Raw genomic sequence first — 22433 nt, forward strand, 5'->3', positions numbered from 1 at the left:
TGATTCATGGTCAAACTTGTTGCATGGAAGTCCAAATTCTGACGCTGGCCGATCGACTTTGTGCTGGTTTGCTTTACTAATCTCCCACTGATATATTGGATCCGGTGACTTCAACCACTCAACCCATGCACCATCCATCGTTCTGTACCACCCCATTGCCAAGTCTCACTATAAAAAGCACACACCACCCCATGCACAATGCAAGCACAAGCACAAACACCAGAACCCCACTTAGAAGTTGCATCTGACCAGGTAGCGAAACCCAAGCACCGGCGGCCATGGAGCTCGTCTCATGCATTGCCATGTGCCTCTGGTTGGCCTTTCTCCTCCCTTCCCACGTAGCAGCCACGGCGCCAACCGGCATGGTAGAGCGGGAGACCAAGCAGCAGATTCTGGCGAGCATCCCGCCGCACTGGGAGGAGAACCCCGTGCTGTTCCTGACATCGCCGTCCGGCAAGTACGCGGCCTACTTCATGCGCAGCCAGACCGCGCCGGGCGCGGGCGGCCTCAGGGCCGACTTCTGCTACGTTGAGGTCCTCGACACCACGGCGCCGGGCGCGGAGGGCTGGAGCGTGTGGGAGTCGGAGTGCTTGGCGGTGAGCACCGTGAACACGTGCGCGCTCGTGTTCTCGTGGAAAGGGCTGGAGGTCTTCGACGGGAGCAACTCAGTGTGGCACACACACGACACAGAGTCGGACGACAACAACTTCCTCAAGACCCTGCAGCTGGTGGACGAGGGTGACATGCGCATCCTCGACAAGGGCGGCGAGCTGGCGTGGAAGGCCAGCGACGAGCCGCGCGCCGCGCAACACTGCGGCATGCCTGGTTCGCCTGGCTTGGCCCCGGCAATGCCGCCGTTCGCTGATCCGATCGGAAAGGGGAGTAGCAACTTGCCTTTCGGGCAAGATGAAGGAGGCATCGACGGCAACAGCTACGGTTCCGTCGGAGGAGTTGCACAACCCGAGCTGCCGTTGGCGCCGGGTGGCGTTGGTGGGCAGGGGCAAGCTGTGGAGAGCGTGGGGGAGACTATGGGCTTCGGTAGCCAGCCATTGGTGGACAATAGCCCATACGACAGCGGTGCACCGGAGCGTCCATGGGCTGGAGTTGCTAATTTGGGTCTCAGCGTGGCAATTGTCATTGCCATGGGCCTGGGTCTCTGAATTTGGTACTTCCTCTACTCGTGGCCTCTTCGATTTTTCTCATGGGGATAGTGGCGGCATCTTCGATTTGTTATTTAACTTGGTGGTATATTCTGGCACAATAAGCCAGAGGATGTGTGGGTTTTTTATTTTTTGAGTTGAGGATGTGTGTGATGCTTTTCATGATTCTGATTGTATTTGTATTTAATATATACAAAAATGATTTTTTCACCGTTATTTATTTCTTCTTGTAAAAAAGTCAACATGCTGTGGTTTTTTCTTTATATTAATGATGTATTTCTTACGCATGTTGTAGCTCCAAGGAAGGCGCCAAAAAGGGCATGCCAGATTCTCCTCTCCGATGAGCTTATACTGCTAGTACTAGGAGCAACAATGGGTGGATCCCTTGCCCAGATCATTGTGGCCGAAGGCCGGAGGAAGAGGAGAGATCCGAATGAGGGGGTGAGGAGGAGACTTTGGAGATTGGGCAAGCGAACGCGGAATGGAAAGTGGTGTTTCTTACGCTCACATTGGTTGATACCGACATCTATCGAGCTATGCTTGTCTTGACAAATACCTTCTTTTTTACAAAAGCCTCATCGAATACCTGATGAAACTGGTCGGCGACATGCACTAGGCTTTGATCTCTCATCGACATAACCATGGTGTATGTGTGTGGCTTCAATGACTTGATCCACTTGTGGCCCAACCCATTGTAGCTTCGAATTTGTGCTGGTGTGTTTGCGTTTGTGTTGTACACGTTGAGTTACTTAGAGCAAGCTCAGTCTGCCCCCTCAAAACCTCATATCCTCTACTTTAGGAGCAAAATGCCCAAAATCTCACACCACTTCTACCCCATTTTTTCCCTACATGTAGGGAAAAGGACGGGGACCATTCCCCCTCTCTCCCACAAAAAAAATCAACTAACATGAATGTTCCCTGCAACAACTAACTACCACCGCCATCTGTCGCCAGAGTCCGCCAGTGGCCTCAGGCATGGCGGAGGTAGCTAGAGTCGCCGGAGCTTGCCACCTGTCGTCGCCACGGATCGCCGGATCTCATCTGAGTTCGACAGGCCATTATTTTCCCTTTTTAAAGCGAAAAAAGAGAGGAAAAACTAGAGTGCTTAGGAAAAAACTAAAGGTTGGAGTATCAACTTAGAAGCTGCCATCAAGAGAAAGAAAAAGCTCTTCTTATGGAACTTGATAGGCTGGATGTCTCTTCTGAGACACACAGACTATCTTGTGATGACTTTGTTAGGATGGGAGACATCAAGAAAGAACTAAAAGAGATCTGGAAAAAAGAGGAATCTGCTTTGTGGCAGAGGTCTAGAGATAGAAAGATCCTTGAAGGTGATAGAAATAATGCTTATTTTCAAGCCTTGGCTAATCACAGGCATAGAAAAAACCACCTGTCTGAATTGGATGGTCCCAATGGGACAGTGACCTCCACAGCTGACATAATAAAAGTGGCTACTTATTTTTATAAAGATCTTTTTGCCTTCGAACCTAAACCTGATATTCATCTTGAACCTGATGTTTGGGAAGGTGAGGAGGTAGTCTCTGGAAATGACAGGAATAACCTAGAGAAATCCTTTTCTGAGGATGAGATCAAACAAGCTATCACGAGTTCTTATGCCAGTGGGGCCCCTGGCCCTGATGGGCTTTCCTTTTTATTCTACCAATCTTTCTGGGACCTCATCAAAAAAGACTTTATGTGGATGGTAGGAGATTTTGAAAATGGTACCCTTGACATGTATAGACCTAATTTTGCCCTTATCACTCTTATCCCAAAAACTGTTGGAAATATGCCCTAGAGGCAATAATAAAATGGTTATTATTACATTTCCGTGTTCATGATAATTGTCTATTGTTCATGCTATAATTGTGTTATCCGGAAATCGTAATACATGTGTGAATACATAGACCACAACATGTCCCTAGTGAGCCTCTAGTTGACTAGCTCGTTGATCAATAGATGGTTACAGTTTCCTGACCATGGACATTGGATGTCGTTGATAACAGGATCACATCATTAGGAGAATGATGTGATGGACAAGACCCAAACCTAAGCATAGCACAAGATCGTATAGTTCGTCTGCTAAAGCTTTTTCTAATGTCAAGTATCATTTCCTTAGACCATGAGATTGTGCAACTCCGGATACCGTAGGAATGCTTTGGGTGTGCCAAACGTCACAACGTAACTGGGTGGCTATAAAGGCACACTACGGGTATCTCCGAAAGTGTCTGTTGAGTTGGCACGAATCGAGACTGGGATTTGTCACTCCGTGTGACGGAGAGGTATCTCTGGGCCCACTCGGTAAGACATCATCATAATGAGCTCAATGTGACCAAGGAGTTGATCACGGGATGATGTGTTACGGAATGAGTAAAGAGACTTGCCGGTAACGAGATTGAACAAGGTATAGGGATACCGACGATCGAATCTCGGGCAAGTATCATACCGGTAGACAAAGGGAATTGTGTACGGGGTTGATTGAATCCCCGACATCGTGGTTCATCCGATGAGATCATCGTGGAACATGTGGGAGCCAACATGGGTATCCATATCCCGCTATTGGTTATTGGCCGGAGAGATGTCTCGGTCATGTCTGCATGATTCCCGAACCCGTAGGGTCTACACACTTAAGGTTCAGTGACGCTAGAGTTGTTATGGGAAATAGTATGCAGTTACCGAATGTTGTTCGGAGTCTCGGATGAGATCTCGGACGTCACGAGGAGTTCTGGAATGGTCCGGAGGTGAAGATTTATATATGGGAAGTAATCATACGGTCACCGGAAGTGTTCGGGGGTTTATCGGTATTGTACCGGGACCACCGAAGGGGTTCCGGAGGGCCCTATGGGCTGTATGTGGAAGAGAACCAGCCCCTAAGTGGGCTGGGCGCCATCCCCCTCTAGGGCCCATGTGCCTAGGGTTGGGGGGGACCCTAAAGGGGGCGCCCCCTTGGCTTGGGGGGCAAGCCCCCTCCCCTTGGCCGCCGCCCCCCTCTAGATCTCATCTAGAGGGGCCGGCCCCCTTTCCCCTTCGCCCTATAAATAGAGGGGTGGAGGGAGGGCAGCAACACCACATCCAAGGCGCAGCCCTCCCCCTCTCCAACACCCCCTCCTCCTCCGTTGAGCTTGGCGAAGCCCTACCGGAGAACTGCAAGCTCCACCACCACGCCGTCGTGCTGCCGGAGTTCTTCCCCAACTTCTCCTTCCCCCTTGCTGGATCAAGAAGGAGGAGATGTCCCCGAGTTGTACGTGTGTTGAACGCCGAGGCGCCGTTCTTCGGCGCTTAGCTCGGAATCAACCGCGATCTGAATCGCTACGAGTACGACTCCTTCATCCGCGTTCTCGTAACGCTTCCAAGTTGCGATCTTCAAGGGTATGAAGATGCACTCCCCTCTCTCTCGTTGCTAGTCTCTCCATAGATTGATCTTGGTGATGCGTAGAAAAATTATAATTTCTGCAACAATCCCCAACAGTGGTATCAGAGCTAGGTCTATGTGTAGTTTCTATGCACGAGTAGAACACAAGTTGTTGTGGGCGTCGATTTTGTCAATTTACATGTCGTTACTAGTCCTATCTTGATTCGGCGGCATCGTGGGATGAAGCGGCCCGGACCGACCTTACACGTGCGCTTACGTGAGACAGGTTCCACCGACTGACATGCACTAGTTGCATAAGGTGGCTAGCGGGTGACAGTCTCTCCCACTTTAGTCGGATCGGATTCGATGAAAAGGGTCCTTATGAAGGGTAAATAGAAATTGGCATATCACGTTGTGGTTTTGGCGTAGGTAAGAAACGTTCTTGCTAGAAACCTATAGCATCCATGTAAAAACTTGCAACAACAATTAGAGGACGTCTAACTTGTTCTTGCAGCATATGCCATGTGATGTGATATGGCCAAAAGGATGTGATGAATGATATATGTGATGTATGAGATTGATCGTGTTCTTGTAATAGGAATCACGACTTGCATGTCTATGAGTATGACAACCGGCAGGAGCCATAGGAGTTGTCTTAATTTATTGTATGACCCGTGTGTCACTGAAAACGCCATGTAATTACTTTACTTTATTGCTAACCGTTAGCCATAGTAGTAGAAATAATAGTTGGCGAGACAACTTCATGAAGACACGATGATGGAGATCATGATGATGGAGATCATGGTGTCATGCCGGTGACGATGATGATCATGGCGCCCCGAAGATGGAGATCAAAAGGAGCAAAATGATATTGGCCATATCATGTCACAATTTGATTGCATGTGATGTTTATCATGTTTTTACATCTTATTTGCTTAGAACGACGCAGGGCCGGTCCTGAGATTTTGGGGGCCCGGGGCGAACCTACAACTCAGAGCCCTTTCATATACTCCCTCCATTGCAATGAATTTTTAGCACTGAGTTTTTTAATCTCAGGGCTCTTCATATACTCTCTCCTTCACAATGAATTTTTATCACTGAAAATATTTATCATCAAGAACTTCTTCTCAATGCGAATTCAAAGGTTAGTTTTTTATTACATAGAACCCACATTTGGCTGGTCTAATTATGGTCAAAAACTTCTTTTCAATACAGTTTTTTAGGGATGGCAGTTGAGCTGCCTATATATTAAGAGGGAGCAAAATAAATACAAATAGTGTGTCACTGCCGGAATCTCCACACATACCTTTTAATCGTCATGATAACACAAAGCGCTAAAAAATTGCCTCAAAACTTGAACAATGCAAGCTATATATATGCATGATGTATATGAAGATAAATTACTTAATTAGAATAGGTCAAGATTTAAAAGATCCACACAATACACATAGAACGCTAATATAGCATGACAGCCTGCGCTCCATGCTACGCATGCCAGGGTAAAGGCCGGTGCAGGAATTATGGGGCTCTTTTTGACCTACGTGTGTGAATCTACGAGATGCGTCACGATCAACTGAGGGAGCTAATCACGTCACACAGCACAATGCAACAGACGAGCGAACGTGAATTTATAGATAGATAGATATGCGGATGAGCATAGGAAGTGATAAATTAATGATATGATATAGGAGTACCTTGGATCGGTCAGTTCTCATCTCAATGATAACACGATGTGAATTTGCATCTGGCTCCGGCCGTAGGCGCTCGGCAACGGGCGTGCGCGTCCAGCGCCCAGAAACCAGATAGCAGAGCGGAGTTCGTCGGAGTACTGACCCTAGCGGCGGTTCGTCCTGCGCCAGCAACCCATCTCCCGACCTGGAGAGCCTGGGATCGGGATCGTTACGGCTCAGCCTCGTAAGGAAACTGGCAAATTACAACAAACTTCTCGCCATCATCGTCGACTTGCTGCTTTTGGCTGCTAGGCCCTTGCGGCTGCGTACTAATCGATCGTACGAGTGTTTAGCGTCCCTGCTTCTCAGGCCCATGGGCTATGTGCGACGTGGGGGGCCCCTACACCTGGGGGGCCCGGGGCGGCCGCCCCCCTGCCCCCCCTCAGGGCCGGCCCTGGAACGACGGTAGCTTAAATAAGATGATCCCTCGCAATAATTTCAAGAAAGTGTTCCCCCTAACTGTGCACCGTTGCTAAGGTCCGTTGTTCCGAAGCACCACGTGATGATCGGGTGTGATAGGTTCTAACGTTCGCATACAATAGGTGTAAGCCAGATTTACACACGCAATACATTTAGGTTGACTTGACGAGCCTAGCATGTACAGACATGGCCTCGGAACACGGAAGACCGAAAGGTCGAACATGAGTCGTATAGAAGATACGATCAACATGAAGATGTTCACCGATGATGACTAGTCCGTCTCACGTGATGATCGGACACGGCCTAGTTGACTCGGATCATGTATCACTTAGATGACTAGAGGGATGTCTACTTGAGTGGGAGTTCATTAAATAATTTGATTAGATGAACTTAATTATCATGAACATAGTCTAAAAATCTTTGCAATATGTCTTGTAGATCAAATGGCCCACGCTAATGTTGCCCTCAACTTCAACGCGTTCCTAGAGAAAACCAAGCTGAAAGACGATGGTAGCAACTACACGGACTGGGTCTGTAACCTGAGGATTATCCTCATAGCTGCCAAGAAAGCATATGTCCTTGAAGCACCGCTAGGTGATGCACCAGTTTTCCCAGCAACTCAAGACGTTGTGAACGCCTGGCAGTCGCGTAGTAATGATTACTCCCTGGTTCAGTGCGGCATGCTTTACAGCTTAGAACCGGGGCTCCAAAAGCGTTTTGAGCAGCACGGAGCATATGAGATGTTCCAAGAGCTGAAAATGGTTTTCCAAGCTCATGCATGGGTCAAGAGATATGAAGTCTCCGACAAGTTCTACAGTTGTAAGATGGAGGAGAATAGTTATGTCAGCGGCACATACTCAAAATGTCTGGGTTACACAACCGATTATCTCAGCTGGGAGTTAATCTCCCGGATGACGCGGTCGTTGACAGAATCCTTCAGTCACTCCCACCTAGCTACAAGAGCTTTGTGATGAATTTCAATATGCAGGGGATGGAGAAAACCATTCCTGAGGTATATCCAATGCTGAAATCAGCGGAGGTGGAGATCAAAAAGGAACATCAAGTGTTGATGGTCAATAAAACCACTAGTTTCAAGAAAGGCAAGGGTAAGAAGAACTTCAAGAAGGACGGCAAGGGAGTTGCCGCGCCCGATAAGCCAGTTGCCGGGAAGAAGCCAAAGCATGGACCCAAACCTGAGACTGAGTGCTTTTATTGCAAGGGAAACGGTCACTAGAAGCGGAACTGCTCCAAGTACTTAGCAGATAAGAAGGCTGACAATACCAAAGTTATATATGATATACATGTTATTGATGTGTACCTTACCAGCACTCGTAGTAGCTCCTGGGTATTTGATACGGGTGCGGTTGCTCATATTTGTAACTCAAAACAGGAGCTGCGGAATAAGCGGAGACTGGCGAAGGACGAGGTGACGATGCGCGTCAGGAATGGTTCCAAGGTCGATGTGATCGCCGTCGCACGCTACCTCTACATTTACCTACGGGATTAGTTTTAAACCTCAATAATTGTTATTTAGTGCCAGCTTTGAGCATGAACATTGTATCTGGATCTCGCTTAATGCGAGATGGCTACTTATATGAGAGATATGTTTTATGGTCATGCCCTGCTGGTCAATGGTTTATTCTTATTTAATCTTGAACGTGATGTTACACATATTCATAGTGTGAATGCCAAAAGATGTAAGGTTGATAATGATAGTCCCACATACTTGTGGCACTGCCGCCTTGGTCACATTTGTGTCAAACGCATGAAGAAACTCCATGCAGATGAACTTTTGGAGTCTCTTGATTATGAATCATTTGACACGTGCGAACCATGCCTCATGGGCAAAATGACCAAGACTCCATTCTCCGGAACAATGGAGCAAGCAAGCAACTTATTGGAAATCATACCTACTGATGTGTGTGGTCCAATGAGCGTTGAGGCTCGCGGTGGTTATCGTTATGTTCTCACCCTCACTGAAGACTTAAGTAGATATGGGTATGTCTACTTAATGAAACACAAGTCTGAGACCTTTGAAAAGTTCAAGGAATTTCAGAGTGAGGTTGAGAATCAACGTGACAGGAAAATAAAGTTCTTACGATCAGATCGTGGAGGGGAATATTTGAGTCACGGATTTGGCACGCACTTAAGGAAATGTGGAATCGTTTCACAACTCACGCCGCCTGGAACACCTCAGCGTAATGGTGTGTCCGAACGTCGTAATCTCATTCTATTAGATATGGTGCGATCTATGATGTCTCTTACCGACCTACCGCTATCATTTTGGGGTTATGCTTTAGAGACTACCGCATTCACTTTAAATAGGGCTCCGTCGAAATCCGTTGAGACGACACCGTATGAATTATGGTTTGGGAAGAAACCTAAACCGTCGTTTCTGAAAGTTTGGGGATGCGATGCTTATGTCAAGAAACTTCAACCTGAAAAGCTCGAACCCAAATCGGAAAATTGCGTCTTCATAGGATACCCTAAGGAAACTATAGGGTATACCTTCTACCTCAGATCCGAAGGCAAGGTCTTTGTTGCCAAGAATGGATCCTTTCTAGAGAAAGAGTTTCTCTCGAAAGAAGTAAGTGGGAGGAAAGTAGAACTTGATGAAGTACTGCCTCTTGAACCGGAAAGTAGCGCGGCTCAAGAAAATGTTTCTGTGGTGCCTGCACCGACTAGAGAGGAAGTTAATGATGATGATCAAGGAACTTCGGATCAAGTTACTACTGAACTTCGTAGGTCCACAAGGACACGTTCCACATCAGAATGGTATGGCAACCCTGTCCTAGAAATAATGTTGTTAGACAACGGTGAACCTTCGAACTATGAAGAAGCGATGGTGGGCCCAGATTCCGACAAATGGCTTGAAGCCATGAAATCGGAGATAGGATCCATGTATGAAAACGAAGTATGGACTTTGACTGACTTGCCCGATGATCGGCGAGCCATAGAAAATAAATGGATCTTTAAGAAGAAGACAGACGCGGATGGTAATGTGACCATCTATAAGGCTCGGCTTGTCGCTAAGGGTTATCGACAAGTTCAAGGGGTTGACTACGATGAGACCTTCTCACCCGTAGCGAAGCTGAAGTCCGTCCGAATCATGTTAGCAATTGCCGCATTCTATGATTATGAGATATGGCAAATGGACATCAAAACGGCATTCCTTAATGGTTTCCTTAAGGAAGAATTGTATATGATGCAGCCGGAAGGTTTTGTCGATCCTAAGAATGCTGACAAGGTATGCAAGCTCCAGCGCTCAATCTATGGGCTAGTGCAAGCATCTCGGAGTTGGAACATTCGCTTTGATGAGATGATCAAAGCGTTTGGGTTTACACAGACTTATGGAGAAGCCTGTGTTTACAAGAAAGTGAGTGGGAGCTCAGTAGCATTTCTCATATTATATGTGGATGACATACTATTGATGGGAAATGATATAGAACTCTTGGAAAGCATAAAGGCCTACTTGAATAAGTGTTTTTCAATGAAGGACCTTGGAGAAGCTGCTTGCATATTAGGCATCAAGATCTATAGAGATAGATCAAGACACCTCATTGGTCTTTCACAAAGCACATACCTTGACAAGATATTGAAGAAGTTCAATATGGATCAGTCCAAGAAGGGGTTCTTGCCTGTACTGCAAGGCGTGAGATTGAGCACGGCTCAACGCCCGACCACGGCAGAAGATAGAGAAAAGATGAGTGTCATCCTCTATGCCTCGGCCATAGGGTCTTTATGTATGCCATGCTGTGTACGAGACCTGATGTAAACCTTGTCGTAAGTTTGGTATGAAGATGATACGTCTCCAACGTATCTATAATTTTTGATTGCTTCATGCTATATTATATTCTGTTTTGGATGTTTAATGGGCTTTATTATACACTTTTATATTATTTTTGGGACTAACCTATTAACCGGAGGCCCAGCCCAGAATTGCTGTTTTTTGTCTATTTCAGTGTTTCGCAGAAAAAGAATATCAAACAGAGTCCAAACGGAATGAAACCTTCGGGAACGTGATTTTTGGAACGAACGTGATCCAGAGGACTTGGACCCTACGTCAAGAAAGCTAGCAGGAAGGCACGAGGTAGGGGGCGTGCCTACCCCCCCCCCAGGCACGCCCTCCACCCTCGTGGGGCCCACGTTGCTCCACCGACGTACTTCTTCCTCCTATATATACCTACGTACCCCCAAACCAACAGAAGCATCCACGAAAACCTAATTCCACCGCCGCAACCTTCTGTACCCATGAGATCCCATCTTGGGGCCTTTTTTGGCGTCCTGCCGGAGGGGGCATTGATCACGGAGGGCTTCTACATCAACACCATAGCCTCTCCGATGATGTGTGAGTAGTTTGCCTCAGACCTTTGGGTCCATAGTTATTAGCTAGATGGCTTCTTCTCTCTCTTTGGGTCTCAATACAAAGTTCTCCACGATTCTCGTGGAGATCTATTCGATGTAATCTTCCTTTTGTGGTGTGTTTGTTGAGATCGATGAATTGTGGGTTTATGATCAAGTTTATCTATGAACAATATTTGAATCTCCTCTGAACTCTTTTATGTATGATTGGTTATCTTTGCAAGTCTCTTCGAATTATCAGTTTGGTTTGGCCTACTAGATTGATCTTTCTTGCAATGGGAGAAGTGCTTAGCTTTGGGTTCAATCTTGCGGTGTCCTTTCCCAGTGATAGTAGGGGCAGCAAGGCACGTATTGTATTGTTGCCATCGAGGATAAAAAGATGGGGTTTATATCATATTGCATGAGTTTATCCCTCTACATCATGTCATCTTGCTTAAAGCGTTACTTAGTTCTTTTGAACTTAATACTCTAGATGCATGCTGGATAGCGGTCGATGTGTGGAGTAATAGTAGTAGATGCAGGCAGGAGTCGGTCTACTTGTCTCGGACGTGATGCCTATATACATGATCATACCTAGATATTCTCATAACTATGCTCAATTCTGTCAATTGCTCAACAGTAATTTGTTCACCCACCGTAATACTATTGCTCTCGAGAGAAGCCACTAGTGAAACCTATGGCCCCCGGGTCTATTTTCCATCATATTAATCTTCCAACACTTAGCTATTTTTTATTGCCTTTTATTTTACTTTGCATCTTTATCATAAAAATACCAAAAATATTATCTTATCATATCTATCAGATCTCACTCTCGTAAGTGACCGTTGAGGGATTGACAACCCCTTTATCATGTTGGTTGCGAGGTTCTTGTTTGTTTGTGTAGGTGCGAGGGACTCGTGCGTGGTCTCCTACTGGATTGATACCTTGGTTCTCAAAAATTGAGGGAAATACTTACGCTACTTTACTGCATCACCCTTTCCTCTTCAAGGGAAAACCAACGCAGTGCTCAAGAGGTAGCAAGAAGGATTTCTGGCGCCGTTGCCGGGGAGATCTATGCCAAGTCAAGTCAAGTCAAGACATACCAAGTACCCATCACAAACTATTACATTATTTGCCATTTGCCTCTCGTTTTCCTCTTCCCCATTTCACCCTTGCCATTTTATTCGCCCTCTCTTTTCCGTTCGCCTCTTTTTCGCTTGCTTCTTGTTTGCTCGTTTGTTGGATTGCTTGCTTGTCACGATGGCTCAAGATAATACTAAATTGTGTGACTTTACCAATACCAACAACAATGATTTTCTTAGCACTCCGACTGCTCCTCTTACCGATACTGAATCTTGTGAAATTAATGCTGCTTTGTTGAATCTTGTCATGAAAGATCAATTTGCCGGCCTTCCTAGTGAAGATGCCGCTACCCATCTAAATAGCTTCGTTGATTTGTGTGATATGCAAAAGAAGAAAGATGTGGACAATGATATTGTTAAATTGAAGCTATTTCCTTTTTCGCTTAGAGATCGTGCTAAAGCTTGGTTTTCGTCTTTGCCTAAAAATAGTATTGATTCATGGAATAAGTGCAAAGACTTTTATCTCTAAGTATTTTCCTCCCGCTAAAATCATCTCTCTTAGAAACGATATTATGAATTTTAAGCAACTTGATCGTGAACATGTTGCACAAACTTCGGAGAGGATGAAATTAATGATACGTAATTGCCTTACACATGGTTTAAATCTTTGGATGATTATACAAAAAAATTATGCCGGATTGAATTTTGCTTCTAGAAATCTTTTAGATTTGGCCGCGGGAGGCACTTTATGGAAATCACTTTAGGAGAGGCTACTAAACTCCCAGACAATATTATGGTTAATTATTCTCAATGGCACACTGAAAGATCTACTAGTAAAAAGGTGCATGCAATAGAAGAAATTAATGTTTTGAGTGGAAAGATGGATGAACTTATGAAATTATTTGCTAAGAAAAGTGTTCCTTCTGATCCTAATGATATGCCTTTGTCCACTTTGATTGAGAATAATAATGAATCTATGGATGTGAATTTTGTTGGTAGGAATAATTTTGGTAACAACGCGTATAGAGGAAACTTTAATCCTAGGCCGTATCCTAGTAATTCCTCTAATAATTATGGTAATTCCTACAACAACTCTTATGGAAATTTTAATAAGATGCCTTCTAATTTTTTTTCTTGAATACGCAAAGCTTGCGTATCATTGCATTGATAGAAGAAATAGAATGAGTACAGATAGAGGTACAACACATGACACGAACGCAGACAGGCGTGAACATGGTGTCCGAAGCAGAAAGAAAAGAGATGCTCGACCCGAAGAGAGGATACATCACAGCTAAACCTACCAAACCCGAACCAAGAGTGGCAACGCCGGACCAACTAGAGCATCAACATCTTGAGAACCAAAACCGAGGACACCGCGAGCAAGCAAGTTGGCGCCTTCAAGAAGGAGGACAACGTCGAGACACCGTCACCATCCGATCCGGAGGAACCGGACCTAGGGTTTCCCCTGAGCTCGAAGAGGGGCGCAGCCGAGGGCCTTGACAGCGCCTCCAAGAAGGAAACGACATCTGCAGACGCCGTCGCTGCCAGCATCGGCAAGCCGAGCAGGGATTTCTCCCTGGCCTGAGGTTGAGCAATCCCATAGCCACCGTATCTGGAAACGAAGATGAGGAAGCCAACGCCGGTCGGAGTCACCATGTCGAAAGGGGGTTGGCGGGGCAACAACTGCCGTCGGAGGGTGGCACCGCCTCCAAACCCGCGAGCATTGGATCTGGCAAAAGCAAAGGCTTTGAGGCATACAGGATAGGACGGGCGCGAAGCAAGCCACGAGGGGGTGGGCCGACGGCGATCGGCAATGCCGGCAAGCAAGGACTGGAGGGACGCAGATCCTGGCTACCGTGGCCATAGTCGTTGGGACATCAGGGAGCCAGACAAGCTGGAAGGAACACAGCTGCTGGGTCGCCAAGGCCGGAGCTGCCCGGCAGAGGACGCCGGCAGCCATGAACACCGGAAGGGACGAGGGTCCAAGGTCATCGGGGCCAGAGCAGCTCCAGCAAGCACCCGCCTTGAGGGCTTCGAGACCACCACTAGCACTGCATACTCGTCGCCAACGCGAGAGCCGTCGTCGTGGCTCGGGGGAGAGGACGGGCCGCCGGTGGCGTGGGGGCCGCCAGCAGGAAGCCGCGGACACCCTTGCGACCGGCCGCAGATCCCACGCGCAATCCAAGGGCAGCAGCACCTGCAGGGCTGGGCCACGCACGGAGCAGGGAGAACTGCAGGGGACGGCGCCCTGTGGCCGAGGCTGGCACACGGCGGTCGTCGCCGGACCGGCAGAGTGCAGCAACTGGGAGGGTGGCGCTCGCGCAGGAGCTGCGCGACGCGGGGCACAGGGTGAGGGGGGAGCACGCGCAGGGGCGGATCTGTCCTGCCACCGTCTTCCCGAGGCGCGGCACGACCAAGCAGGCTGGCCCCCTGGCGGCGGCGCAGCGAAAACGGGTGGGGAGGTGGTCCTGCGGCGGTGGCGGATCTGGGGCGGGGCGGGTGGGGGGGAGGGTTTGAGGGCGGAACGGATTTGCCCCGCCGCCGCCATCCCGGGGCGCGGCTTGGCTTCGCCGGCCGGCCCTCCGGTGGCGGCGCAGCGGGGGCGCGCGGAGTGGGGGTTGCCCGACGGCGGCCGATGCGGTTCCCCCCGTGTCGCCAGGAGGGCAACGCGGGGGCGAGAGGTTCCTTCTTCAGCATGCCTTCTGAATTTGACACTAGTGTTAAAGACTTTATGAATTCGCAAAAGAATTTTAATGCCTTGCTTGAAGAAAATTTGCCTAAGATTGATGAATTGGCTAGGAACGTTGATAGAATTTCTCTTGATGTTGATTCTTTGAAACTTAGATCTATTCCACCTAAGCATGATATCAATGAGTCTCTCAAAGCCATGAGAATTTCCATTGACGAGTGCAAAGAAAGAACCGCTAGGATGCGTGCTAAAAAGATTGCTTTGTGAAAGCGTGTTCTTCTAGTTTCTATGAAAATAAAGATGAAGATCTAAAATTTATTGATGTGTCCCCTATTAAATCTTTGTTTTGCAATATGAATCTTGATAATGATGGGACTGAATATGATCCACCTTTACCTAGAAGGCATTCCAAAAATTCAGAGTTTTTAGATCTTGACGCAAAAATTGGTAAAAGTGGGATTGAAGAGATCAAAACTCTAGATATTAATGAACCCACTATTTTGGATTTCAAGGAATTTAATTATGACAATTGCTCTTTGATAGATTGTATTTCCTTGTTGCAATCCGTGCTAAATTCTCCACATGCTTATAGTCAAAATAAAGCTTTTATTAAACATATCGTTGATGCTTTGATGCAATCTTATGAAGAAAAACTTGAGTTGGAAGTTTCTATCCCTAGAAAACTTTATTATGAGTGGGAACCTACTATTAAAATTAAAATTAAAGATCATGAATGCTATGCTTTGTGTGATTTGGGTGCTAGTGTTTCCACGATCCCAAAAACTTTATGTGATTTGCTAGGTTTCCGTGATTTTGATGATTGTTCTTTAAACTTGCACCTTGCGGATTCCATTATTAAGAAACATATGGGAAGAATTAATGATGTTCTTATTGTCACAAATAGGAACTATGTGCCCGTAGATTTTATTGTTCTTGACATAGATTGCAATCCTTCATGTCCTATTATTCTTGGTAGACCTTTCCTTAGAACGATTGGTGCAATTATTGATATGAAGGAAGGGAATATTAGATTTCAATTTCCATTAAGGAAAGGCATGGAATACTTCCCTAGAAAGAAAATTAAATTACCATATGAATCTATTATGAGAGCCACTTATGGATTGCCTACCAAAGATGGCAATACCTAGACCTATCCTTGCTTTTATGCTTAGCTAGGGGCATTAAACGGTAGCGCTTGTTGGGAGGCAACCCAATTTTATTTTTAGTTTTTTGCTTTTTGCTTCTGTTTAGGAATAAATATTTGATCTAGCCTCTGGTTATATGTGTTTTTATGTTTTAATTAGTGTTTGTGCCAAGTTAAACCTATAGGATCTTCTTGGATGATAGTTATTTGATCTTGCTGAAAATTCCAGAAACTTTCTGTTCACGAAAACGATTATTAAAAATCACCAGAACGTGATAAAATATTGATTACAATTGCTGCTGATCAATAAACAAATTGTCTAGGTCTTCCTATTTTTGCTGAATTTTTTGAGTTCCAGAAGTTTGCGTTAGTTACAGATTACTACAGACTGTTCTGTTTTTGACAGATTCTGTTTTTCGTGTGTTGTTTGCTTATTTTGATGAATCTATGGCTAATAAAATAGTTTATAAACCATATAGAAGTTGGAATACAGTAGGTTTAACACAAATATAAATAAATAATGAGTTCATTACAGTATCTTGAAGTGGTGTTTTGTTTTTTTTCGCTAACGGAGCTCATGAGATTTTCTGTTAAGTTTTGTGTTGTGAAGTTTTCAAGTTTTGGGTAAAAGATTTGATGGATTATGGAACAAGGAGTGGCAAGAGCCTAATCTTGGGGATGCCCATGGCACCCCAAGATAATCTAAGGACACCAAAAAGCCAAAGCTTGGGGATGCCCCGGAAGGCATCCCCTCTTTCGTCTACTTCCATCGGTAACTTTACTTGGAGCTATATTTTTATTCACCACATGATAAGTGTTTTGCTTGCAGCGTCTTGTATTATTTGAGTCTTTGCTTTTTAGTTTACCACAATCATCCTTGCTGTACACACCTTTTGAGAGAGACAGACTTGATTCGGAATTTGTTAGAATACTCTATGTGCTTCACTTATATCTTTTGAGCTATATAGTTTTTGCTCTAGTGCTTCACTTATATCTTTTAGAGCACGGTAGTGGATTTGTTTTATAGAAACTATTGTTCTCTCATGCTTCACTTAGATTATTTTGAGAGATCTACAAAACAGTGTGGTAATTTGCTTTAATTATGATAGGCATTCAAAATTAATAAAAAAAATCTTATGAGTGTGTTGAATACTATGAGAAGTTTGATGCTTGATAATTGTTTTGAGATATGAAGATGGTGATATTAGAGTCATGCTAGTTGAGTAGTTGTGGATTTGATAAATACTTGTGTTAAAGTTTGTGATTCCCGTAGCATGCACGTATGGTGAACCTTATGTGATGAAGTTGGAGCATGATTTATTTATTGATTGTCTTCCTTATGAGTGGCGGTCGGGGACGAGCGATGGTATTTTCCTACCAATCTATCTCCCTAGGAGCATGCGCGTAATACTTTGCTTTGATAACTTGTAGATTTTTGCAATAAATATATGAGTTCTTTATGACTAATGTTGAGTCCATGAATTATACGAACTTTTCTTCCTTCCACCATTGCTAGCCTCTCTAAAACCGCGCACTTTTCGCCAGTATCATACACCCACCATATACCTTCCTCAAAACAGCCACCATACCTACCTATCATGGCATTTCCATAGCCATTCCGATATATATTGCCATGCAACTTACCACCGTTCCGTTTACTATGACACGCTCCATCATTGTCATATTGCTTTGCATGATCATGTAGTTGACATCGTATTTGTGGCAAAGCCACCGTTCATAATTCTTTCATACATGTCACTATTGATTCATTGCATATCCCGGTACACCGCCGGAGGCATTCACATAGAGTCATATTTTGTTCTAAGTATTGAGTTGTAATTGTTGAGTTGTAAGTAAATAAAAGTGTGATGATCATCATTTTAGAGCATTGTCCCAAGTGAGGAAAGGATGATGGAGACTATGATTCCCCCACAAGTCGGGATGAGACTCCGGACTAAATAAAAAAAAAGAGGCCATAAAAAAGAGAAAAGGCCCAAATAAAAAAAATGAGAGAAAAAGAGAGAAGGGACAATGTTACTATCCTTTTACCACACTTGTGCTTCAAAGTAGCACCATGATCTTCATGATAGAGAGTCTCCTATGATATCACTTTCATATACTAGTGGGAAATTTTTCATTATAGAACTTGGCTTGTATATTCCAATGATGGGCTTCCTCAAAATGCCCTAGGTCTTCGTGAGCAAGCGAGTTGGATGCACACCCACTTAGTTTCTTTTGTTGAGCTTTCATACACTTATAGCTCTAGTGCATCCGTTGCATGGCAATCCCTACTCACTCACATTGATATCTATTAATGGGCATCTCCATAGCCCGTTGATACGCCTAGTTGATGTGAGACTATCTTCTCCCTCTTTTTGTCTTCTCCACAACCACCATTATATTCCACATATAGTGCTATGTGCATGGCTCACGCTCATGTATTGCGTGAAGATTGAAAAAGTTTGAGAACACCAAAATATGAAACAATTGCTTGGCTTGTCATCGGGGTTGTGCATGATTTAAATACTTTGTGTGGTGAAGATAGAGCATAGCCGGACTATATGATTTTGTAGGGATAACTTTCTTTGGCCATGTTATTTTGAGAAGACATAATTGCTTAGTTAGTATGCTTGAAGTATTATTATTTTTATGTCAATATTAAACTTTTGTCTTGAATCTTTCGGATCTGAACATTCATACCATAATTAGGAGAATTACATTGAAAATTATGCCAAGTAGCATTCCGCATCAAAAATTCTGTTTTTATCATTTACCTACTCGAGGACGAGCAGGAATTAAGCTTGGGGATGCTTGATACGTCTCCAACGTATCTATAATTTTTGATTGCTTCATGCTATATTATATTCTGTTTTGGATGTTTAATGGGCTTTATTATACACTTTTATATTATTTTTGGGACTAACCTATTAACCGGAGGCCGAGCCCGGAATTGTTGTTTTTTGCCTATTTCAGTGTTTCGCAGAAAAAGAATATCAAACGGAGTCCAAACGGAATGAAACCTTCGGGAACGTGATCCAGAGGACTTGGACCCTACGTCAAGAAAGCTACCAGGAAGGCACGAGGTAGGGGGCGCGCCTACCCCCCCCCCCCCCAGGCGCGCCCTCCACCCTCGTGGGGCCCACGTTGCTCCACCGACGTACTTCTTCCTCCTATATATACCTACGTACCCCCAAACCAACAGAAGCATCCACGAAAACCTAATTCCACCGCCGCAACCTCCTGTACCCGTGAGATCCCATCTTGGGGCCTTTTCTGGCGTCCTGCCGGAGGGGACATTGATCACGAAGGGCTTCTACATCAACACCATAGCCTCCCCGATGATGTGTGAGTAGTTTACCTCATACCTTCGTGTCCATAGTTATTAGCTAGATGGCTTCTTCTCTCTCTTTGGATCTCAATACAAAGTTCTCCACGATTCTCGTGGAGATCTATTCGATGTAATCTTCCTTTTGCGGTGTGTTTGTTGAGATCGATGAATTGTGGGTTTATGATCAAGTTTATCTATGAACAATATTTGAATCTCCTCTGAATTCTTTTATGTATGATTGGTTATCTTTGCAAGTCTCTTCGAATTATCAGTTTGGTTTGGCCTACTAGATTGATCTTTCTTGCAATGGGAGAAGTGCTTAGCTTTGGGTTCAATCTTGCGGTGTCCTTTCCCAGTGACAGTAGGGGCAGAAAGGCACGTATTGTATTGTTGCCATCGAGGATAACAAGATGGGGTTTATATCATATTGCATGAGTTTATCCCTCTACATCATGTCATCTTACTTAAAGCGTTACTCAGTTCTTTTGAACTTAATACTCTAGATGCATGCTGGATAGCGGTCGATGTGTGGAGTAATAGTAGTAGATGCAGGCAGGAGTCGGTCTACTTGTCTCGGACGTGATGCCTATATACATGATCATACCTAGATATTCTCATAACTATGCTCAATTCTGTCAATTGCTCAATAGTAATTTGTTCACCCACCGTAATACTATTGCTCTCGAGAGAAGCCACTAGTGAAACCTATGGCCCCCGGGTCTATTTTCCATCATATTAATCTTCCAACACTTAGCTATTTTTATTGCCTTTTATTTTACTTTGCATCTTTATCATAACAATACCAAAAATATTATCTTATCATATCTATCAGATCTCACTCTCGTAAGTGACCGTTGAGGGATTGACAACCCCTTTATCACGTTGGTTGCGAGGTTCTTGTTTGTTTGTGTAGGTGCGAGGGACTCGTGCGTGGTCTCCTACTGGATTGATACCTTGGTTCTCAAAAACTGAGGGAAATACTTACGCTACTTTACTGCATCACCCTTTCCTCTTCAAGGGAAAACCAACGCAGTGCTCAAGAGGTAGCAGAAGGTACCAAAGTAATCCCGGCATGGAACACTGGACAGCGGTCAAGAATATCCTGAAGTACCTGAAAAGGACTAAGGATATGTTTCTCGTTTATGGAGGTGACGAAGAGCTTGTCGTAAAGGGTTACATCGATGCTAGCTTCGACACAGATCTGGATGACTCCAAGTCACAAACCGGATACGTGTATATTTTGAATGGTGGGGCAGTCAGCTGGTGCAGTTGCAAGCAAAGCGTCGTGGCGGGATCTACATGTGAAGCGGAGTACATGGCAACCTCGGAGGCAGCACATGAAGCAATCTGGATGAAGGAGTTCATTACCGACCTAGGAGTTATTCCCAATGCGTCGGGCCCGATGGCTCTCTTCTGTGACAACACTGGAGCTATTGCCCTGGCCAAGGAGCCCAGGTTTCACAAGAAGACCAGGCATATCAAGCGTCGCTTCAACTCCATTCGTGAAAATGTTCAAGATGGAGACATAGATATTTGTAAAGTGCATACGGACCTGAATGCCGCAGATCCGTTGACTAAACCTCTTCCACGAGCAAAACATGATCAACACCAGAACTCTATGGGTGTTCGATTCATCACAATGTAACTAGATTATTGACTCTAGTGCAAGTGGGAGACTGTTGGAAATATGCCCTAGAGGCAATAATAAAATAGTTATTATTATATTTCCTTGTTCATGATAATTGTCTATTGTTCATGCTATAATTGTGTTATCCAGAAATCGTAATACATGTGTGAATACATAGACCACGACATGTCCCTAGTGAGCCCCTAGTTGACTAGCTCGTTGATCAATAGATGGTTACGGTTTCCTGACCATGGACATTGGATGTCGTTGATAACGGGATCACATCATTAGGAGAATGATGTGATGGACAAGACCCAATCCTAAGCATAGCACAAGATCGTATAGTTCGTCTGCTAAAGCTTTTTCTAATGTCAAGTATCATTTCCTTAGACCATGAGATTGTGCAACTCCCGGATACCGTAGGAATGCTTTGGGTGTGCCAAACATCACAACGTAACTGGGTGGCTATAAAGGCACGCTACGGGTATCTCCGAAAGTGTCTGTTGAGTTGGCACGAATCGAGACTGGGATTTGTCACTCCGTGTGACAGAGAGGTATCTCTGGGCCCACTCGGTAAGACATCATCATAATGAGCTCAATGTGACCAAGGAGTTGATCACGGGATGATGTGTTACGGAACGATTAAAGAGAGTTGCCGGTAAAGAGATTGAACAAGGTATAGGGATACCGACGATCGAATCTCGGACAAGTATCATACCGGTATACAAAGGGAATTGTGTACGGGATTGATTGAATCCCCAACATCGTGGTGCATCCGATGAGATCATCGTGGAACATGTGGGAGCCAACATGGGTATCCAGATCTCGCTGTTGGTTATTGGCCGTAGAGATGTCTCGGTCATGTCTGCATGATTCCCGAACCCGTAGGGTCTACACACTTAAGGTTCGGTGACGCTAGAGTTGTTATGGGAAATAGTATGCAGTTACCGAATGTTGTTTGGAGTCCCGGATGAGATCCCGGACGTCACGAGGAGTTCCGGAATGGTCCGGAGGTGAAGATTTATATATGGGAAGTCATCATACGGTCACTGGAAGTGTTCGGGGGTTTATCAGTATTGTACCGGGACCACCGAAGGGTGTCCACCGGGAGGGTCCACCTGCCCCGGAGGGCCCTATGGGCTGTATGTGGAAGGGAACCAGCCCCTAAGTGGGCTGGGCGCCATCCCCCCTAGGGCCCATGCGCCTAGGGTTGGGGGGGAACCCTAAAGGGGGCGCCCCCCTTGGCTTGGGGGGCAAGCCCCCTCCCCTTGGCTGCCGCCCCCCTCTAGATCTCATCTAGAGGGGCCGGCCCCCTTTCCCCTTCGCCCTATAAATAGAGGAGTGGAGGGAGGGCAGCAGCACCACATCCAAGGCGCAGCCCTCCCCCTCTCCAACACCCCCTCCTCCTCCGTTGAGCTTGGCGAAGCCCTGCCGGAGAACTGCAAGCTCCACCACCACGTTGTCGTGCTGCCGGAGTTCTTCCCCAACTTCTCCTTCCCCCTTGCTGGATCAATAAGGAGGAGACGTCCCGGGGCTGTACGTGTGTTGAACGCGGAGGCGCCA

At 45.5% G+C, this 22433-nt stretch overlaps 1 protein-coding gene across 1 annotated transcript; it reads left to right on the forward strand.

Annotated features, from left to right (window-relative positions):
• The first annotated feature begins 233 nt into the window (after positions 1 to 233).
• On the forward strand, positions 234 to 1238 carry LOC123100086 (uncharacterized). The gene has a single exon (XM_044522074.1). It carries the CDS (start codon positions 279 to 281, stop codon positions 1158 to 1160), a length of 882 nt encoding a protein of 293 aa, XP_044378009.1. The 5' UTR covers positions 234 to 278; the 3' UTR covers positions 1161 to 1238.
• The last annotated feature ends 21195 nt before the right edge of the window (positions 1239 to 22433 follow it).

Source organism: Triticum aestivum, chromosome 4D, assembly GCF_018294505.1.
Source record: "Triticum aestivum cultivar Chinese Spring chromosome 4D, IWGSC CS RefSeq v2.1, whole genome shotgun sequence".
Taxonomy (NCBI): Eukaryota; Viridiplantae; Streptophyta; class Magnoliopsida; order Poales; family Poaceae; genus Triticum; species Triticum aestivum.